Here is a 16,436-nt window from a genome sequence, read left to right on the forward strand (position 1 = left end):
TCACTGGGTTGTATCAGTGATAAAGATGAGACATGATAGAGATGAGATGTGATGTAAGTGAAACGTGATATAGATGAAACATGATAGTTATGAAACGCTGATGTAGATAAAACACATCAGCTGATGGGATCAGTTGTACAGTTACAGGGTCAACAACGAATAGTTAGGAAAGAAAAAGAACCCCCCCCTCGAAGCTGTAACAGCAGTATTGGTTGCATTGTAAAGCATGGCTGCACACATTACAAAGGAATAATAGCAATGAAAGGAGTTGTCCTGCCTACATCCTAAGATGGAATTACAGGTGGCACGTGCAAAGTGTGCAGCCTCCTATATTACATAAGTGTCTCATTGCAATTGCTCTAGACCAAATTTTCTCTTTGGGTCATTTGGAATTCTCACATGTTGCCCTACTTTCCCCCTTTTCCCTTACCATACTACATTAAGTAGCACCATGGAGCTAAATTTGACATATTTTACAATGCATGGGATTCTCATGACATGATATCTTTTGTAGATCAGTGATGAGCACATCAGGAAAACACACCTTTTGCTTTTTTTTCTCTTTTTTTTTAACACTTTTTGTACCTTTTATTTGTTATGTATATCTTGGAATGAATTTCATAATACATATGCAACATTACTTTTTTGCTTTTTTCACAAAAAAAAAAGCACAAAAAGCACAAAAAAAGCGCAAAAAGCGAAAGGTATATTTCCCTGATGAGAATTGCAAGCAAAGCACACTGTCAATGCAGATTATGTTCAAACATGCAACATTAAGCTGGGGTTTCACTGATAGACCAGTAGACCGAACACAACTCAGTGCACAATCAGCTGCATGAACATATCATATATTGCTCTACTAAAACATATTCTGGGACATACTGCTGGTGCACACAAGACGAGAGGAGAATGCGGACCAAAAGATCATAAATAGTATACATGCACCGAAAGCAATAACAACCTGCAGACAGCCAGACTCGAAAACTTCAATGGTGACGTAGCGGTACGGGTTGTGACTGCGGATATCCAGCTTGAGAATGTGTCTCCTGCTGCCTCTGCCACACTAGCTCCGCCCAGAGCGGATACGGCGGTATCCGTCCTACAATTGCCCTCAAGATGTCCAACCTATTGAGATGATTGTGCATCAGTGCTGCTCGTCACTTTCGAGAACGAATAAATCGTACCATCTTGCCATTTCTTCGTCCGTGTCAGCGAAGAACATAATTTCCTGGTTAGCTGGAAACACGAGTCGGAACGATCGCTCGACACCATACGGCCCGTCGAGCTCGTCAAAGCCACTTCGATTACCAGCACCTGACGCTGAGTTTATAGCAGTAATGCGAGGGTCTCGACGATCTTCCACAGCGATAGCTTTCTTGAGATCAATGGTGGCTATAGCACGCTTCGTCACGTCGTTGAAAGCGATGAGATTGGCGCCGGTGAGCCGTAGATGGCGCCGCCGCCAGGACTGTCGACGTGCCTAATCAACCGCTGTGCAAATGGACAAAGCCAGTCTACTCACCTGACAATCACCGCCATTCTGCGTCAAAGTACCTTCATAATACGTAGTCTTGTGCCAGCCAATGTGCCGCAGGCCACGGTGACACTCCTCCAAACTTTGCGGAAGCTGGTTATTTGGGACACCCGGCAGCGGCGGCAGCCTGAACACCTGCAAGACGAGCTCGCCAACCTGGATCGTCTTCGAGACCGTACTGGTTTCAGCCCGCTGGCCGATCAAAGGATAGCTCGTTTCGAACAGCTTGGTATCGCAACGTGTGCTAATATCTCGGAACGAGATAAAGGCCCTGGCGAGAGTGCAATCTGACTTAAGATATCGTGCCAGATTCTCCGTCATCCTATGGACAGGAGGAGGACTAGGAACAGGAAGAGGCTGGGTCTGAGGGAGCTGTTTCATGGGTTTCTTCGGAGACCCTCGAAAGAACATCCTCATACCACCTTTAGATGCAGGGGCGGGCGCAGGTTGAACGAGAAGTGGTGCAGGGCGCGATGGCGGAAGCGGAGGAACATTTGCTTTGAGTTGCGCAGTAATATGTGGATCTCGGCGAACCCGGATTGTCAAAGTGAACTCCAGCTTGCTGTGCTCGATCCTAGCAAGCACGGTGCGTTAGGCGTAGATCAGATAACATCGGCAGCACCAGGACGTACAGCTCGAACTCTTGATCAATTCGACATTCCGTACTCAGGCGGCTCTCGGGAGTAGTGACGAAGTGTATCCCATTGTTCAGAGTGCACGTCATAGCTGTAGGTTGTTGTGGAATAGGGACAACGAGATTCTTCAAACCCAGAACTGACGCATATGTCAGCAGAGTCCTCCAAGCTATTGACGACTTTACCTCTCACGAAGATCTTGCCGTGCCCTTTACCAGAATTCTCTTGGGCTCGCAGCTCGCGAATTTGCTTCGCATATTCATTCTACAACGCAGTCAGCTCTCATTCTTTACGCGGAGCACCAAACGAAGACCCACCATGTCAGACGGGCGCTTCACCGTCTTCCACGCCTTCCCGCCATCCACATCGCCCGCGCTGGCAAGATGCGAGACTTTCTCCGTCTCCGAGCTGGCGTATATCGTCCCCTCTCTCTCACGCACGCGATACCGCTTTGGTATCAAGTCAGCACTCATTCAGCCCGTCTAAAAGCGTTACTCACACTCTTGCTCAAGCCCTCCCTTATCCTCAGCTCACGGTCAATAGTGTCTCCTAGTCTGTCTTCCTCGCTATCAAGCGGCAAATCGTCCAGCTGGAACTCCGACCCTTTCCCTTTCCCTTTCTCGCTGTCGTCCTCGCCTATCGCGTCCGCATCGCTCATGCTCATACTCCGCTTTCTTGTCGGCCTGCCCACATGAAGTGCCTTCACGCGCGCTGAGACCGAGACCCCCAGCGCCTCTTGCTCTTCTCTCCGCCGTGCTTCACGCTTCTTCGCCTTAATAAGCTCGTCGCGAGCACGAATAGCATCTTTACTCCGCGGGGGCGGCGACGCCGACGAATCTCTGGATATAGCGCGTGACTCGGGTCGCAAAGGGCCCGACTCCGACTTCCAGTGCGCATGCGATGATGCCGACCCCGACCCCGACGCGGACTGTGGGCTCTGCTTCTCCCAGGGGTTCGTCATGTCTTTGTCTTCAGGGCCTATAGGATCAATAATATGTCACCTTCCACTCTCCCAGATGCAGCTCATCAAAAGAGAATTGGACACAAAGAACAAAAAGACACAAAGAAGGATAGGATATAAAAGGAAAAGTTTCAAAGAAATCGACAAATAAAGACGGAAAAAACATACTTTGTGACCCAGCTGGTACCCCATGCGCGACACTCTCCACGAACCTATCCAGCGCACTCACGTCGGTAAGATGGACCTCTCCTCGTCCCAAGGCGGACATCTCCATGTCCAGGAAGGTCGCCTTGCCGCTCGACGTAAAGCCGTCCTCAAAGTCAAGCCGAAGACCCTCGAACGCGTACTTTGATTGCTCATCTGCGGTGTTCGCGCGCGCAAGGACTGACGGCCGCGGAGGGTCGATTGCTTGGGGCTCCGTATGAATCGATACGACCCCGTCGTGCGAAGCGTGATTGTCCCTACTCATGGGCGGGGGAGCGGGACTATGGAAGCTCTCAGTGTCGCCTTCTTTGAATGATCGGTCTCCGCTCATCCCTTCACACTTAGTCTCCTGGGGGCTTGGAGGTCGGTCCACTTCCGACTGCTTTTCCGGCGTGTTTGGAGAACGATCGGCACCTTTGGCAGTGAATGTGGCCCGGGAGAACCGCGCGTTCTCGGGCGTGCCACTTACAATAGCAGCCAGATCGTGCAGACTCATAGTTGCAGCGGCATGCCGGAGTGGCGACCCCACGCGCTCGGGAATAAGTGATTCTGACGACCTCGTTGCCCGCGGCATTATGAGATCGCCGTAAAATCTAGGTGAATTGCTCCGTGGACGTGGAATGGGAGATGTAAACCGGAAGCCGGAAAACGTCGAAAGAGCGGACGACTCGCTGCCATTGAGAGGCGTCGATGGGCGTGAGGAATTACCCTCGACCTGAACACCGCGGCCGTCTGGGCTGAGGGAGGATCGATGCGATTCAGAAAGAATCTCAAAATTCTTCGGATCTTCCTCCACATCATCGTCGCGGAGCACTCCATCGAGAGAGACCTCCGAATTGCCAATAGATAGGTTGGCAGGATCCATGCTGCTGTCGCCGTCATAAGATACAACGCGTGACATTTCCGTAGACAGTGGCTCGTCCGAATTATGGGGAAGCTCGAAGGGGTCTTCGGCGGAAACTAAAGACGGTATGAGAAGAAAGGGTGAATGAAAGAATGCAAGGAGTGGCATTGTACTCACCATCAGTTCGCTCACGTGGAGAGGGCACAGGTAGCTCCATCCTCGGGATCAATGACTCCCGATTGGCACGAGAGCATGGAAGGGTTCCGATTCGTTTAGCAGGCGACGGAGAGGGCGGGAGCATCAACACATCCTCATCCACGCCGTCAGATGCATCCCGTCTCTGAGCTTGCCTACGTTCAGAATGCGTCGATCGACCGAGAGGCATGCTGAGCCCGGGGGAGGTTGCCCTGGGAGGCGTGCTCGAGAATGTAAGTGGAGGAGGGGACGAAGCAGCTGCTGGCGAAATAGACTCGGTTGTTGGAAGGACCTCTTCGGTGTTCTGGTGATGAGCACTAAGAATCCGCTCTGCATGATGGGTGCGCCCGTAAGGAACACCATCTTCAGCTTCAGTGTCAGGTGGAAGCGACTGAGACTCATGGGGAGGAGTTTGTGGGTTTTCGTTCAGCATTGAATCGACCAGCCCTGTGATGCTGTCGTCGCCGAGCTGCAAACTGTCAAAGCTCTCGCTTTCTGTGGGCGGTGGCTCCAGGAGGTCACCAGTGGAGTCAACCTCGTCCTCGGAGTCTTCAGAATCGAATGGATTTTCATCTATCTCATCCTCCTCGACGTCAAATTCGACGACATCGCATCGTTCATCGAATGTCACTGTCTTGCGACGCTGTCGTCGGGTAAGGGAGCCATTTCCAACAGTGCGGGGTCCGTGTAATCGTTTTGAAACAAGAGAAGAGCGGCCGGGTGAAGCAGAGATTGGAGGACCTCGGAGGACCTTGGGTGGGGGCGGGGGCGGTGGGAGATCTAGCTCAGCATCTGCAGACGGCCCATGTCGAAAGGGACTCTTTGTGACGGGCTCTTTTTGAAGCAGGCCCTGGAAGCCCTTGGACTGGCGACGCTTAAAGCCGAGCGGGTGCTCGTTTTCCGCCTGGTCGATCATAGACGGTGGTCGAGGTCGTTTCTCTCCGCTCACGCGACGAGGCGCGGGGGCGAGGACGGTCGACGGCCTAGCGGGGGTGGGGATTTGGGAGCGAAATGGAGACTTGGAAACAAGATGATTGTGCTTGAGATGCTTATAACTAGACGATGTCCTGCGGGCGAGCGGGGTGCCCTGCTGGGGCGAGTCGCGCTTCGCGATGCGGAGAGGCGTGATTGGGCGGGAAAGCCAGCCATTGTCCTCCTCATTAGACTGGAGACGATCTCGAAGGGGTAACCCGGCGCTCATTGTCGGCGGCGGCGAGCGAGCAGGTGTGGCCGGCGAGCGAGGGCTTGAACTTGACGGTGGCGGAACAAGAGTGGAAACCCACAGCGTGGGAAGTTCGTCGCCTTCAACAACGCGCCTCCCATGTGACCGCGTCGATGCCTGTCGATGCCATTACATAGAGGTGGCTCCGCTAAGCGCTTCCTGAACGAGCTCCCGAGGCGCATACATGTATCCTCTCCCCCACCAATGACCATGGCTCTCAGGAAACGTGCACAGGGAAAGAAACATTCAGATTCAGACTCAGACAGCTCATCCTGCAAGCAAGAAGTATCACAGCATTCAAAACAGGAACTTGCACAGACTGTCGTCGCCCTGAGGAAGGAGGTATGTACTATCATCTAATTTCACATGGCAGACCCGAAGGCCTCTATTTCCGACTTACTGCAGAAAAGTCGACACTTCTTCTCATCTAGGCGGTTTCTTTTTCCTCTCGGCGTCTTTGGTACAGTCGCTTCGTCTACCTAGGCATTCACACGAGACTGATCACCCACAGTCGGCGTCCTTCTAGGCTTTATTCTGATCCAACCCACAGACTTTACCGACTTCCAAACCCATCTCGCCCTTCTCCTTGATCAGTACGATATTAATGTTCCCCAATTTCCTCAATTCGATTTCCCCCAGCTAGACCTCACCCTCTTCGAGTCTGAATGGCGTAAATTCCGGAGTAGCATTCCCGAGCCATGGAAGCTCAACAACAACGGACTCGAATTCACCGTAGGCGAGGCTATGGCCGCGCGAGGGCTCACCGCGAAGCACCCTGTCGTCCTCATACCCGGCATTATTTCTACGGTATGTCTAGCGCTTCGTGTATCCCATGTTTATGATATCACGTCCTACCTAGGGCCTGGAGTCATGGTCGACTAATCCGGAGTATCGGCCATTCTTTCGCCAGAAGCTCTGGGGCGGTTTCTCAATGCTCTCTCAGGTGATGTTCAATAAGGAGCGATGGATGTCCGCTATCATGCTTGACCCCATCTCCGGGCTCGATCCACCCGGAGCTAAGGTGCGTGCAGCTGAAGGCATTGATGCCGCGAGCAGCTTCATTCAAGGATACTGGCTGTGGTACGTGCGCAGGACATCCCCACAACCTCATCACCTCTCATCTACGCAGGTCAAAGATCGTCGAAAATCTCGCTGTTGTAAACTATGACACAAATAATCTGCATCTGGCCCCATACGACTGGAGGCTGTCATATTATAACCTCGAGAAACGGGATGGCTACTTCACAAAGCTCAAAGCCACGATTGAAGGCTTCAAGTGAGTGCCCGTGTCCCTCATGGCTCATCCTGTCTCACCTTTGGCAGAACACGAGACGATCGACGTGTCGTCTTGGTCGCACACTCGATGGGCAGCACGGTACGTTTTGCCTCCCCAAGAATCCCAGCCGTTGACTGAGTATTCGCAGGTCATGATGGTAGGACTGCTCGCCAAAATTCAGCCCCAGTCACTGATTGCTGGTCTAGTATTTGTATGTCTAACACCGTTACCCTGGACTCTACGTTGATGTAGCCCCTTTTCCTGCGCGCGGTCTCCACAAACAGCTTCAAATGGGTTGAGTCACCTGAACACGGCAAGGGTGGTCCAGACTGGGTTGAGGTATGACACCTTGCTATGTTTTGAGCCACACGTAATTTTTTAATCGCTAGAATCACATCGAAGCCCTCGTGACAATCGCTGGGACGCACCTCGTATGTCTCGATGTTCTTGTCTTCTCAACAATGCTCACATCATTATAGGGCGTGGTGAGGACTCCGCAGTTTCCTCTGACTATGCCGTTTATACCTTGCTCGTATGCACTAGGTAAAAGCTATGTCAGCCTTCCTGTCCGGCGAGATGAGAGACACCGTCCAAATCAATCCAGCGGGCGCATATGGTGAATGATTTGAATGTTGCATCTCTTCCAGTTGACTGACGTGCCCAGTTCTTGAGCGATTCTTCTCGCGCAAAGAGCGACAAAAGCTCTTCCGCAGCTGGGCCGGCAGTGCGAGCATGTGGATGAAGGTACCCCCTCTGCGCCATATTCATACTAAAAAGGACTAACTAGAGTCAGGGGGGCGAGGCTGTATGGGGCAACGCGACCTTCGCACCCGACGACATGTCTGACGAAGCTCATGGTCACGGCGACCTCATCGTCTTTCGCCAGTCTGTCGTCGAGACGGAAGGCGTAAGTTCCACGCTCACCAACATGACCGCGACAGACGCGGGAACGTGGATCTTGGAGCGTACATCCGCTCATTTTCAAGTAAGCTATGCAACTCTTGACGTCAAATTTCGGCTAATGTCATAGTGCTAGCAAATGATTGCGTCCAATTATTCGTTTGGGATCGAGCGCGATGAGGACGTCCTGCGCAGGAACAATCTAGACCACCGGAAATGGTCAAATCCTCTGGAAATACAGCAAGTTTGTTAAAGTCCGCTTTCTATCCTTGTATATCAATACACGGACTATATAGATTACCATATGCACCTACAACTAAATTCTACTGTGCCTATGGACACGGGAAGGACACTGAGGTATGCCCTGACGGTCTATATATATGCTCGACTGTCTTCTCATCGTATCCCTACCTTTCGACAGCGCTCATACTGGTCTGTGCACTTCTGACTTTCCCTCATACATTACCTTTACATCAGATGTGTTGTGTTCCACTGACGCCTAGGTACACACGGGGAGAATACGAATACGACGACATCCAGCCTGACATGCTCAATCCCACGTGTGCCAACACAACCGATTGTACCTCGCCCCTATCACCACTCAACATGCCGTTCTCGCGCAAGAGCCACATAGATTCTGACTACACAGACGAATCCATCTCGCCCAAGGTGATCAACGGCGTTCGGATGGGCGAGGGCGATGGCACGGTCAACCTGCTGAGCCTTGGGGCCATGTGTGTTGAGGGGTGGAAGCGCAAACGGTGGAACCCCGCTGGGATCGAGGTGGTCACCGTCGAAGCGAGTCTCTCTGCTCTTACAGTCTCACGAGTGCCTCCTGATCAGTCAAACCTCGCACAGCTGCCCCACAACCCAGTACCAACGATTCCGCGCGGTGGCGGGACGACGAGCGACCATGTCGACATCCTCGGGTCGACTGCGCTTAATGAGATCGTCCTCAAAGTAGCAACGGGCGCGGGAGACGAGGTGCACGACTCGTTTGTCTCACGGATTCGAGAATATGCGGGTCGGGTGCAGTGGGACTGATCTGTAGCTTGTGGACTTTCTACCTTATCATAGCGCATATTCATTTTAGAGCAATTCGACTTAGCCCGAAGGCCTTGATTGAGTCTCAAACTACTCCATGTGATTATTGGTGACTACTAGACCTTTAGACCGTGTGAAGAGGTTTGAGTCGCCTGTCCATCATTCCGACGAGCCATATTGTACAAGTACACGATAACATACACAACGCGACTGCAATGAGAAACATGAATGCGGACCACATGATATTACATGAGAATTCGGCTATTATGGAGCATTGCATCCAGCTCCCCCTGACTGACGCACCTCATTCCGCCCATCTTGTAAGACAGATGGTACGTGACCTCCTGCTTGATCGTGCTCACTGCGCAATCTTCAATGGTGATTTCGACAGGTCCATCCGAAGAGGAATGAATGAACCGTGTCCCCAAAAGAGATTATGCGGTAGTGGAGGTATTCTCCATCAATTCATTTTGCTCGTGCTGTTGTGCCTCAAACTGATCACCGGAAGCACCACATTTTCACTACCAAATAGGAGGAAAGTGTACGCTCAGTCAAATGGTATACAGAGCAAGAGGGCCTCACAGTTTCTTTCTGGCATTCCACATTATCTCACCAACAGCAAGCTCTCTCTTCACTCTCATGTATTCACAGCTCATGCATTTGCAAGACCTGAACAGCTGCGTTGGCTGCAAACGTGGCCATAATATAACTATCACTTTTTATGAGCAATACAAAAGCGGCTAAAATCAACACGCTCACTCTTCTGGTTGGGTCCTGGGGCGGGTAATTAGAGCATTGCACTCGCGGAACCAAGTCCGCCTAGCTGCTTTGTCTTTAGGAGGCTGCACAAGTAGGAAACTCTGCTTGTACACTTTGAGGGCATTGTCGTAATAGCCTTGAAAGGTCCAGACGATTTCCATGCTCCATATTCTGGTGCATTATGAGTTGGTACTAGAACATCTTCTCGGCAAGTTCCTCTTCGAATCCCAGAGGAAAGTGACCACCAGGACAAAGAGTGAGACCGGTCATTTGAAAGATTCAGAGGGATAGCGTTGGATGTGCCACGCGGCAGACTAGCGGCTGGTTTGATCGTGGCGAATACAGCACTTCAGAGTACTTGGTCCGTAGCATTCACGGGTCCGCGCCACATTGACTGTCCGGATCGGGGCGTTGAGGTAAGCGACCGTGAATCTTCCCGGAATCAACCCAACTTACCTTATCTGGACACCGCCTCGCTCGTACCGCCCTTGAAGCGGAAGACCCACTCGTCTAATTCAAGATCAACCTCGCTGAATTTGGAAAGGTACGTGCAAATAAATGCAGTCCATGTTACGCCACAAAGATTTGTACCACTTATTTAGAGCACTATGGCGGCTATGAGTACGTAGCGAGCCATTTTTGTGAAGCAGCCGGCATTATTTACGCATTTTTAGCCTTCGAGGCTCCGCAGAACTTACTGAACATTGCCGTTCGCGCGGCACTTTGGTATCAGCCACAATGCCAGTGCGGAATTTCGTATGATCTACGTACCAAACGAATGGAAGGCCAGCCTCCCAACGAATGGAATGTCCCTAGATATGTGTAACTGCTTGTACTTCTTCATCCATCTCACATCGCTCCAACAGCCAGCATTTATCGACATATAGGTCGTCTTATGCGGGGGCACTGTGGTCTTGCACATGCCCAATACTCGGTATGGCAGACTATGGTGCTGCCTGTAAAGTGCATGGACCGCCGCCATGAAACTGCACGATATTCAGCCTCGGGGAATCTTGCCATCTGTCTGGGGAGAACTTCAAATCTTTCGTATTCCCTTCGCTGCACTAATTCTCACGGACTCGTTCGTCTTGGGAGGGCAGTACTTTCCCTTGCTTCTGGGTATGACATCAAGAAGGCTTATCCCAGCAATTGTACCGTCTCGGTTAATCCCGCAAAATTGGCCATACGGGGATCCTAGAAATCTCCCTCTTAGCGTCAGAGACAGCGTTCACGCCAGGGACCCGCTCAGTTTGCGTCGGCCTTCAGTGATACAAACGAGCCCATGAAGCGGAATACTCAGCACTGTCGCAGTTTCTTGTCTCTTTCCATCTATGTCTATCAGCAAACGGTTTCGACCCGAACAATATCCCCTAGTGAGCATTTTATTTGCACAAACCCTTACTCGTCATCAGGCTACCGACTTGTTGTCATTGTGACTGTAATCCTATCGAATTTGGAATAGCATTGCAGTACGATCTCAGCTAGCAACAAAGCCCTCAAGAGCGCCACAGACGTTTGAAGGGCACCATCACGTAGCAGCCTTACGTAGTCCCAGCTGACCTCTGCACAAGCTGACGACGAGCCCTTCAACAACTTCCTCCTCCAAGCAATTGAGTCCATTCCCATGCTCGGAATGTATGACCCGACGCGCATTAACTTTCTCAAGGACCATTTTTACTTCCGAAGCCACCGCCCCTCTTTGCGAATCCGTCTTATCGTCGAAATTTTGAAGCCGAGCATGGTCTCCCAGAACTTTTTCAAGCTTTGCTAGATCCACCAGAGGCGCATGCACGTCCATGAGCACCGCCCGATCCTCGGGCAAGACTACGTTCATGGGACCATTTTCCTCACGCACATCGGGTAGAGTACCGTCCAGTGACTGCAGCCGTTTCCGTACTGCTTCATGCTGCTCCGGGGTAGTCGGATCGAACAGGTGGACACAGAAGTCGAGCGCACGCTGCAGCTCGTCTTCCGAAAGCCGAGCGCCCATTTCCGCACCGCCCTGGATGACTGCAAGAGACAGTAACCACTCGATGAATCTCGTTCCAATGTCGAAGTGCAGCAGAATCGAACGAACCTGGGCGTAAGTACGCAAAAGCTTTGTCGAAGTTGTCTTCATCAATGTCGCACAGCACGTTCGTAGATTGAGCACGGATCTGCTTGTATGCACTTAATACCACGACAAGAAATCTAAAAATGGCCATAACGAAGCCCCATAAAACCTTTCAATGCAAGTTCGAAACGTAGAGCAACATACCTCGTGTATGAGATTGCTACACGACTACTGTGCCATTGCACTGCTTCCAGCTCAGTGCAGTGGCCTCTGATCGAAGCGGCGATTGACGCTGCAGCGGAGAGTGCGCCCGTCATAGCCAAGTGGATTCCCGAAGAAAAGAACGGGTCAATGAAGGCTGATACGACAATATGCATCAGTTCATTCATTAGTATGCTGCAGTAGTTTACGGACTTACAGCCCGCGTCACCAATAATTCGCCATCCCTCCCCAGCATAGGCGTCGGCAGAGTAGCTGAAATCGCTTGCACTTTTCACTGGCGGGCCGTCCCCGTACACGCCCATTCCCTCTACCTCTTCTTCTACCCCAACGAGCTTCCCATCTCCAATGAGATCCAACACTCCAGGCGCGAGTTCTATGAAGCTCAAGTAACGCTCTGCTAGTGCGGACTTCGTGGCCGTCGACAAGGATTGAGAACGACGACGCATCGCTGCCGATGCTGTACTTGCAGACGAAGATGCGCGCGAGCGCAGGCCGAGCTGCTTCTGGTTCATGACGATCCCAACGGACGTCAAACCATTGTGCAGAGGGATGAACCATGCCCACCCAGACTCGTCTGAAAATAGATGATAAGCGAGAAATACAGTTCGAGCGTGGCGCTATGAGCAATTGCATCGCCCAAACACAATGAAGTTTGCTCACCGCGCAACGCTTCGAAGAACGGGGCGTTTTCCCTGCTTGTCCCCGCTCCATACATGCCAGTACCACACCAGTAACCCCACACAGCGATATTACGCAGGGATTCGTTGAACTTGCGATTCTTGAGATACCTTAAAATTTGCTTGAAATCAAGCACAGGATACAAATTGAACAAGCACTCACTTTGTGCTGATAATCCCTGCCCGCCCACTGGCATCGACAAGAAAATCGAATTTGATCTCGCCCCTTCCGCCTAGAACGGTCTCGTACTGCGCGCTGGTTGCGCGTCCCAGCTCGACCTTGCGGCCTCCAGTATTCTCGTCGACGGAAGGGAGCCCCGGACAACCCAACGACGACGTACGGGAAAATGCCGGCCGCTCGCTGGTATTAGTATCCTTTCCGTCGTTGATAAAGCTGATGTCGGTGACCCTTGTCTGTTCGAATACACGGACTCCACATGATACGGCGTGTTGGAGTAGAAGGTGGTCGAACTCTGACCGGACGACGTTCCATGCGTTGTTCTCCGCCCCTAGAGCAACGAAGTCGGTGTCTGTGAAGCATATTCAGTACACAATAGCTCAACAAATAACAAAGGAACAATATCAATGTATGGATGGTGCGGGTAAGATAGCTGAATAATAATCCCACGTGGAACTCCGAAATTGAATTGCAAAATAAGGGCACAAAAGCAAAGTCCCATAACACGAAGCATCCAGTAAGCGAGTGAACGAGAAATCCGTCACCCGTGTAGTCGCATATGTTGGGGAGAACTCACATCCTTCGCGCATATACTGATTAAATTTGATCGCCGAACCTGGCTGAGGACAGAGATATCAACAAGTTGGAAAGGGACGAGAAAGTCTCAAGAAGGAGAATATATGCGCGATTACTGGACGCGTGTTCATCAGCAGACTCACTTTACGAGCAAATCCATGCGCAGCAAGCTTGTCCTCAGCGCCAATGAAACGTAAATAATGCCGCACAGAAGGTATCAGCGACTCTCCAATATGGTATCTTCCACAATAGATTGATAAATAGGCCCCAATCCTTCTCAAACGCACATACCTAGGAAATTTGGCCATCTCAAACAGGACAACGTCGAAACCCTCCAACGCGAGTGCAGCCGCAGCGTAGCTTCCACCGGGTCCTCCTCCGATAACCAGAATTTGGGATTTCTGTACAGAAAATTTCAGATAAGAAGGAATTTCCAACATAATTGACAAACTTACTTTCGGTGGCTCAGCAGAAGGCATACTAGTAGTGGTATCGATGACACAGAATCAAAGAGGGGGATACCAGTGTAAGATGTAGAGGAGGCGAAGGGAGAGAAAAATAGGGCTTCAAAACAAAATCACCTCAGTCTTGGGTTTATATGTGATTCCAGAGATATTCGAGAGCATCTCTAGGGAAGTACAGGAGGACCGTATTGTGGCCACAGAAGACGACTTAGGAATGATGATGAGCGCAGGAGCAATGAAGCACGAACCGCAGAAGCATGAGCCTGCGTCCGCACTGAGTCAGGAACGGACAGGCTCTTCCACAGGAATACACTCGCTCGCTGGCCATCCACCGCCACGCTCCAGAAACTCATTCGACGTCAGTCCCCGAAGGATCGAGTCCAATTTCTCCGAGAAACGCGAAAGAGCCGACCGCAGATTAACTGAAGATGCAAGGTATCGAGGAGTTGGCGTACAGATTAACAATGCAGAATTTAATGTTTGCGGCCAAAAACACCTGAAGACTTGCCAGATGCATCGGAGCAGTCAGCGGAAGCATCCTTCAGATTTCAGATCCGGCAGCAAGCAATATTAGATAAGTAGCGGTTCCTACGACGTGGAAACGCCCATCCGACGTATTCAACTCGGGACCCGCGCCGTAGGCCGCCTGTAGTCACCCAGGCCGGACTTTGCCCTCGTCTAGAATGGCTGGTTTAATATGGGCCAATTTCCGAACGCTCTATAAATTGGGCAACACCTCAAATTGGAAGACTGTTTGTCTCGTGAAGCAAGTTCTACCACTGCCGATAGTGCAGCTATCAGTCAGAGCCACAAAGTTTGATGGAAGTGCTCTCGTCAACTGTGTGGGCGTGGCGCGAACTGAGAACATATCTGAGACATTGGACCATTTCCGGTGGTCTAGATTGTTCCTGTGCAGGACCTCATCACGCTCGATCCCAAACGAATAATTGGACGCAGTCATTAGCACCGTACAAAGCGCGTCTCGAAAACGGACGAAGCCGCTTGTCCGATAAAATTTATCGCTAGTTCACAATTTACGAACTCGAAGAGTCCGTACGTCTTACTAGTACTAGCACGCAGTGTACCAGTTTCAAGAAAAAGAAAGAGCAGAGGAGAAAGAAAGAGCAAGAGAGACCTGTTCGTCATCCTTATACACATATCAAGAAGTGCAAGATAATATGTGCACAAAAAGCGTCATTAAGGACTACGCGGCGTTATAAGAGAATTTGGCTCTTCCGGAGCATTCCATCTAGCTCCTTCTGGACAACGTACTTTATCGTACCTGTTGGGTAGGACAAATAGTATGCAACCTCCTGCTTGATCGCGCTCACTGCGCAATCCTCAATGACGATTTCTACGGGCCCACTAGGAGCTGGGCATACGAATTTTGTCCCCAAAAGAGCGTGCGCGGTAGTGGACGCGTTCCCCATCAATTCATTTTGTTCACGCTGCTGCGCCTCAAAGTGATCAGGCGTAGGCACTGCTTTTGCGCTGTAAAGTAGATGAAGGTATATAGTTAGCCAAATGTTACACGGAGCATGAAGGTGCTTGCAGTTTCTTCCTTGCATTCCACATAATCTCGCCAGCAGCAATCTCTCCTTTCACTCTCATGTATTCTGACAATTCATGCATTTGCCAGACCTGAACAGCTGCGTTGGCAGCAAACGTGGCCATAACATAGCTATCGCTTTGCATGAGCAGCGACGAAACAGTTGAAAATCAGCACTCACTCTTCCGATTCTGTCTTGGGATGGGCAATTAGAGCATCGCACTCACGAAACCAAGTCTGCCTAGCTGCTTTGTCTTTAGGAGCCTGCATAAGCAGAAAACTCTGCTTGTACACTTTGAGGGCATTGTCGTAATAGCCTTGAAAGGTGTTCTCGTCCAGGCGGTTCCCATGCTCCATATTCTGGTGCATTATAAGTTAATACTTGAACATCATCTCAGAAAGTTCATCTTCAAATCCCAAAGGAACGCAACCACCAGGGTAAAGACTGAGATTTGCCATGGAACTTCAGAGCGCGCCACAAGACAAGTTGAGCGTGGCGTATGCACTGGCAGTTATCAGACGGCTACACTAAACCGTTTGCGACTGCTTACACAACGAGATCTACTTTCATCAGCCGCGATCTAAGTCTCTAGAAGAGCGCGTACTAGTAAGTGGTCGTCATCCTACAGTCCATATCTATGGTTTCGACTCCGCTACCAGTGGCCATAAGAGGTCAGAATTTCAGTCCAATGAGGTCGTTCATACTTGTGCTCTTACTTGAATGGAAATACTGACAAATTCTGAATGTCCCGAGTCCGACGCAGCGTAGACCACAGGTGGAAGAAGTTTATGGCTACCACATAATACTAAATTTGAGTTCGTGCGATGATCAAAGGCTATGAAACTTACAGTTCATCCGATGCTCTCTGTATGACTACTCCGACGCCGTGAGATGCCACACATTCTTCAACAGCTTCCGATCCCTGCTGACAGCCACGGTGAATACACTCAGCTAACTCTCGATGACGCTCGAGGTACGCACTCACTCGCTGAGACCATGTTCAGCAAAACTCGATCTGCGTCTACACCATTGATATGTCGTTACCACGTTCGAACGGGATGTTCCAGCCTACCCAACAGGTGAGAGAAAAGTATGTCAATCAAAGCGAGTTGGATAGCACGCGTCCCATGAGCCAGTAGAAG

At 50.8% G+C, this 16,436-nt stretch overlaps 4 protein-coding genes across 4 annotated transcripts; 1 reads left to right on the forward strand and 3 right to left on the reverse strand.

Annotated features, from left to right (window-relative positions):
• Positions 1-986: 986 nt before the first annotated feature.
• Positions 987-5,574, reverse strand: FIBRA_02181 (uncharacterized protein; the record flags this gene model as incomplete). The annotated part of the gene is made up of 9 exons (XM_012324046.1): positions 987-1,125; positions 1,185-1,468; positions 1,523-2,108; positions 2,167-2,308; positions 2,355-2,433; positions 2,487-2,618; positions 2,669-3,147; positions 3,299-4,294; positions 4,356-5,574. The coding sequence occupies 9 exons, from the start codon at positions 5,572-5,574 to the stop codon at positions 987-989; spliced, it is 4,056 nt and encodes a 1,351-aa protein (XP_012179436.1).
• Positions 5,575-5,805: 231 nt separating this feature from the next.
• FIBRA_02182 (uncharacterized protein) lies at positions 5,806-8,815 on the forward strand (the record flags this gene model as incomplete). Its single annotated transcript, XM_012324047.1, has 15 exons — positions 5,806-5,937; positions 6,001-6,055; positions 6,107-6,402; positions 6,455-6,675; positions 6,725-6,871; positions 6,919-6,970; positions 7,020-7,082; positions 7,124-7,210; positions 7,261-7,302; positions 7,351-7,356; positions 7,415-7,487; positions 7,536-7,615; positions 7,665-7,856; positions 7,908-8,015; positions 8,249-8,815. The coding sequence occupies 15 exons, from the start codon at positions 5,806-5,808 to the stop codon at positions 8,813-8,815; spliced, it is 2,121 nt and encodes a 706-aa protein (XP_012179437.1).
• Positions 8,816-11,102: 2,287 nt separating this feature from the next.
• On the reverse strand, positions 11,103-13,759 carry FIBRA_02183 (uncharacterized protein; the record flags this gene model as incomplete). The annotated part of the gene is made up of 10 exons (XM_012324048.1): positions 11,103-11,584; positions 11,652-11,764; positions 11,832-11,985; positions 12,046-12,423; positions 12,510-12,637; positions 12,690-13,056; positions 13,282-13,324; positions 13,424-13,520; positions 13,572-13,681; positions 13,736-13,759. 10 exons carry the CDS (start codon positions 13,757-13,759, stop codon positions 11,103-11,105), a joined length of 1,896 nt encoding a protein of 631 aa, XP_012179438.1.
• A 1,512-nt stretch (positions 13,760-15,271) lies between these two features.
• FIBRA_02184 (uncharacterized protein) lies at positions 15,272-15,662 on the reverse strand (the record flags this gene model as incomplete). The annotated part of the gene is made up of 2 exons (XM_012324049.1): positions 15,272-15,425; positions 15,475-15,662. 2 exons carry the CDS (start codon positions 15,660-15,662, stop codon positions 15,272-15,274), a joined length of 342 nt encoding a protein of 113 aa, XP_012179439.1.
• Between the last annotated feature and the right edge of the window lie 774 nt (positions 15,663-16,436).

The sequence above is a fragment of the Fibroporia radiculosa genome (assembly GCF_000313525.1).
Source record: "Fibroporia radiculosa TFFH 294 genomic supercontigs, scaffold1135, whole genome shotgun sequence".
Classification (NCBI taxonomy): domain Eukaryota; kingdom Fungi; phylum Basidiomycota; class Agaricomycetes; order Polyporales; family Fibroporiaceae; genus Fibroporia; species Fibroporia radiculosa.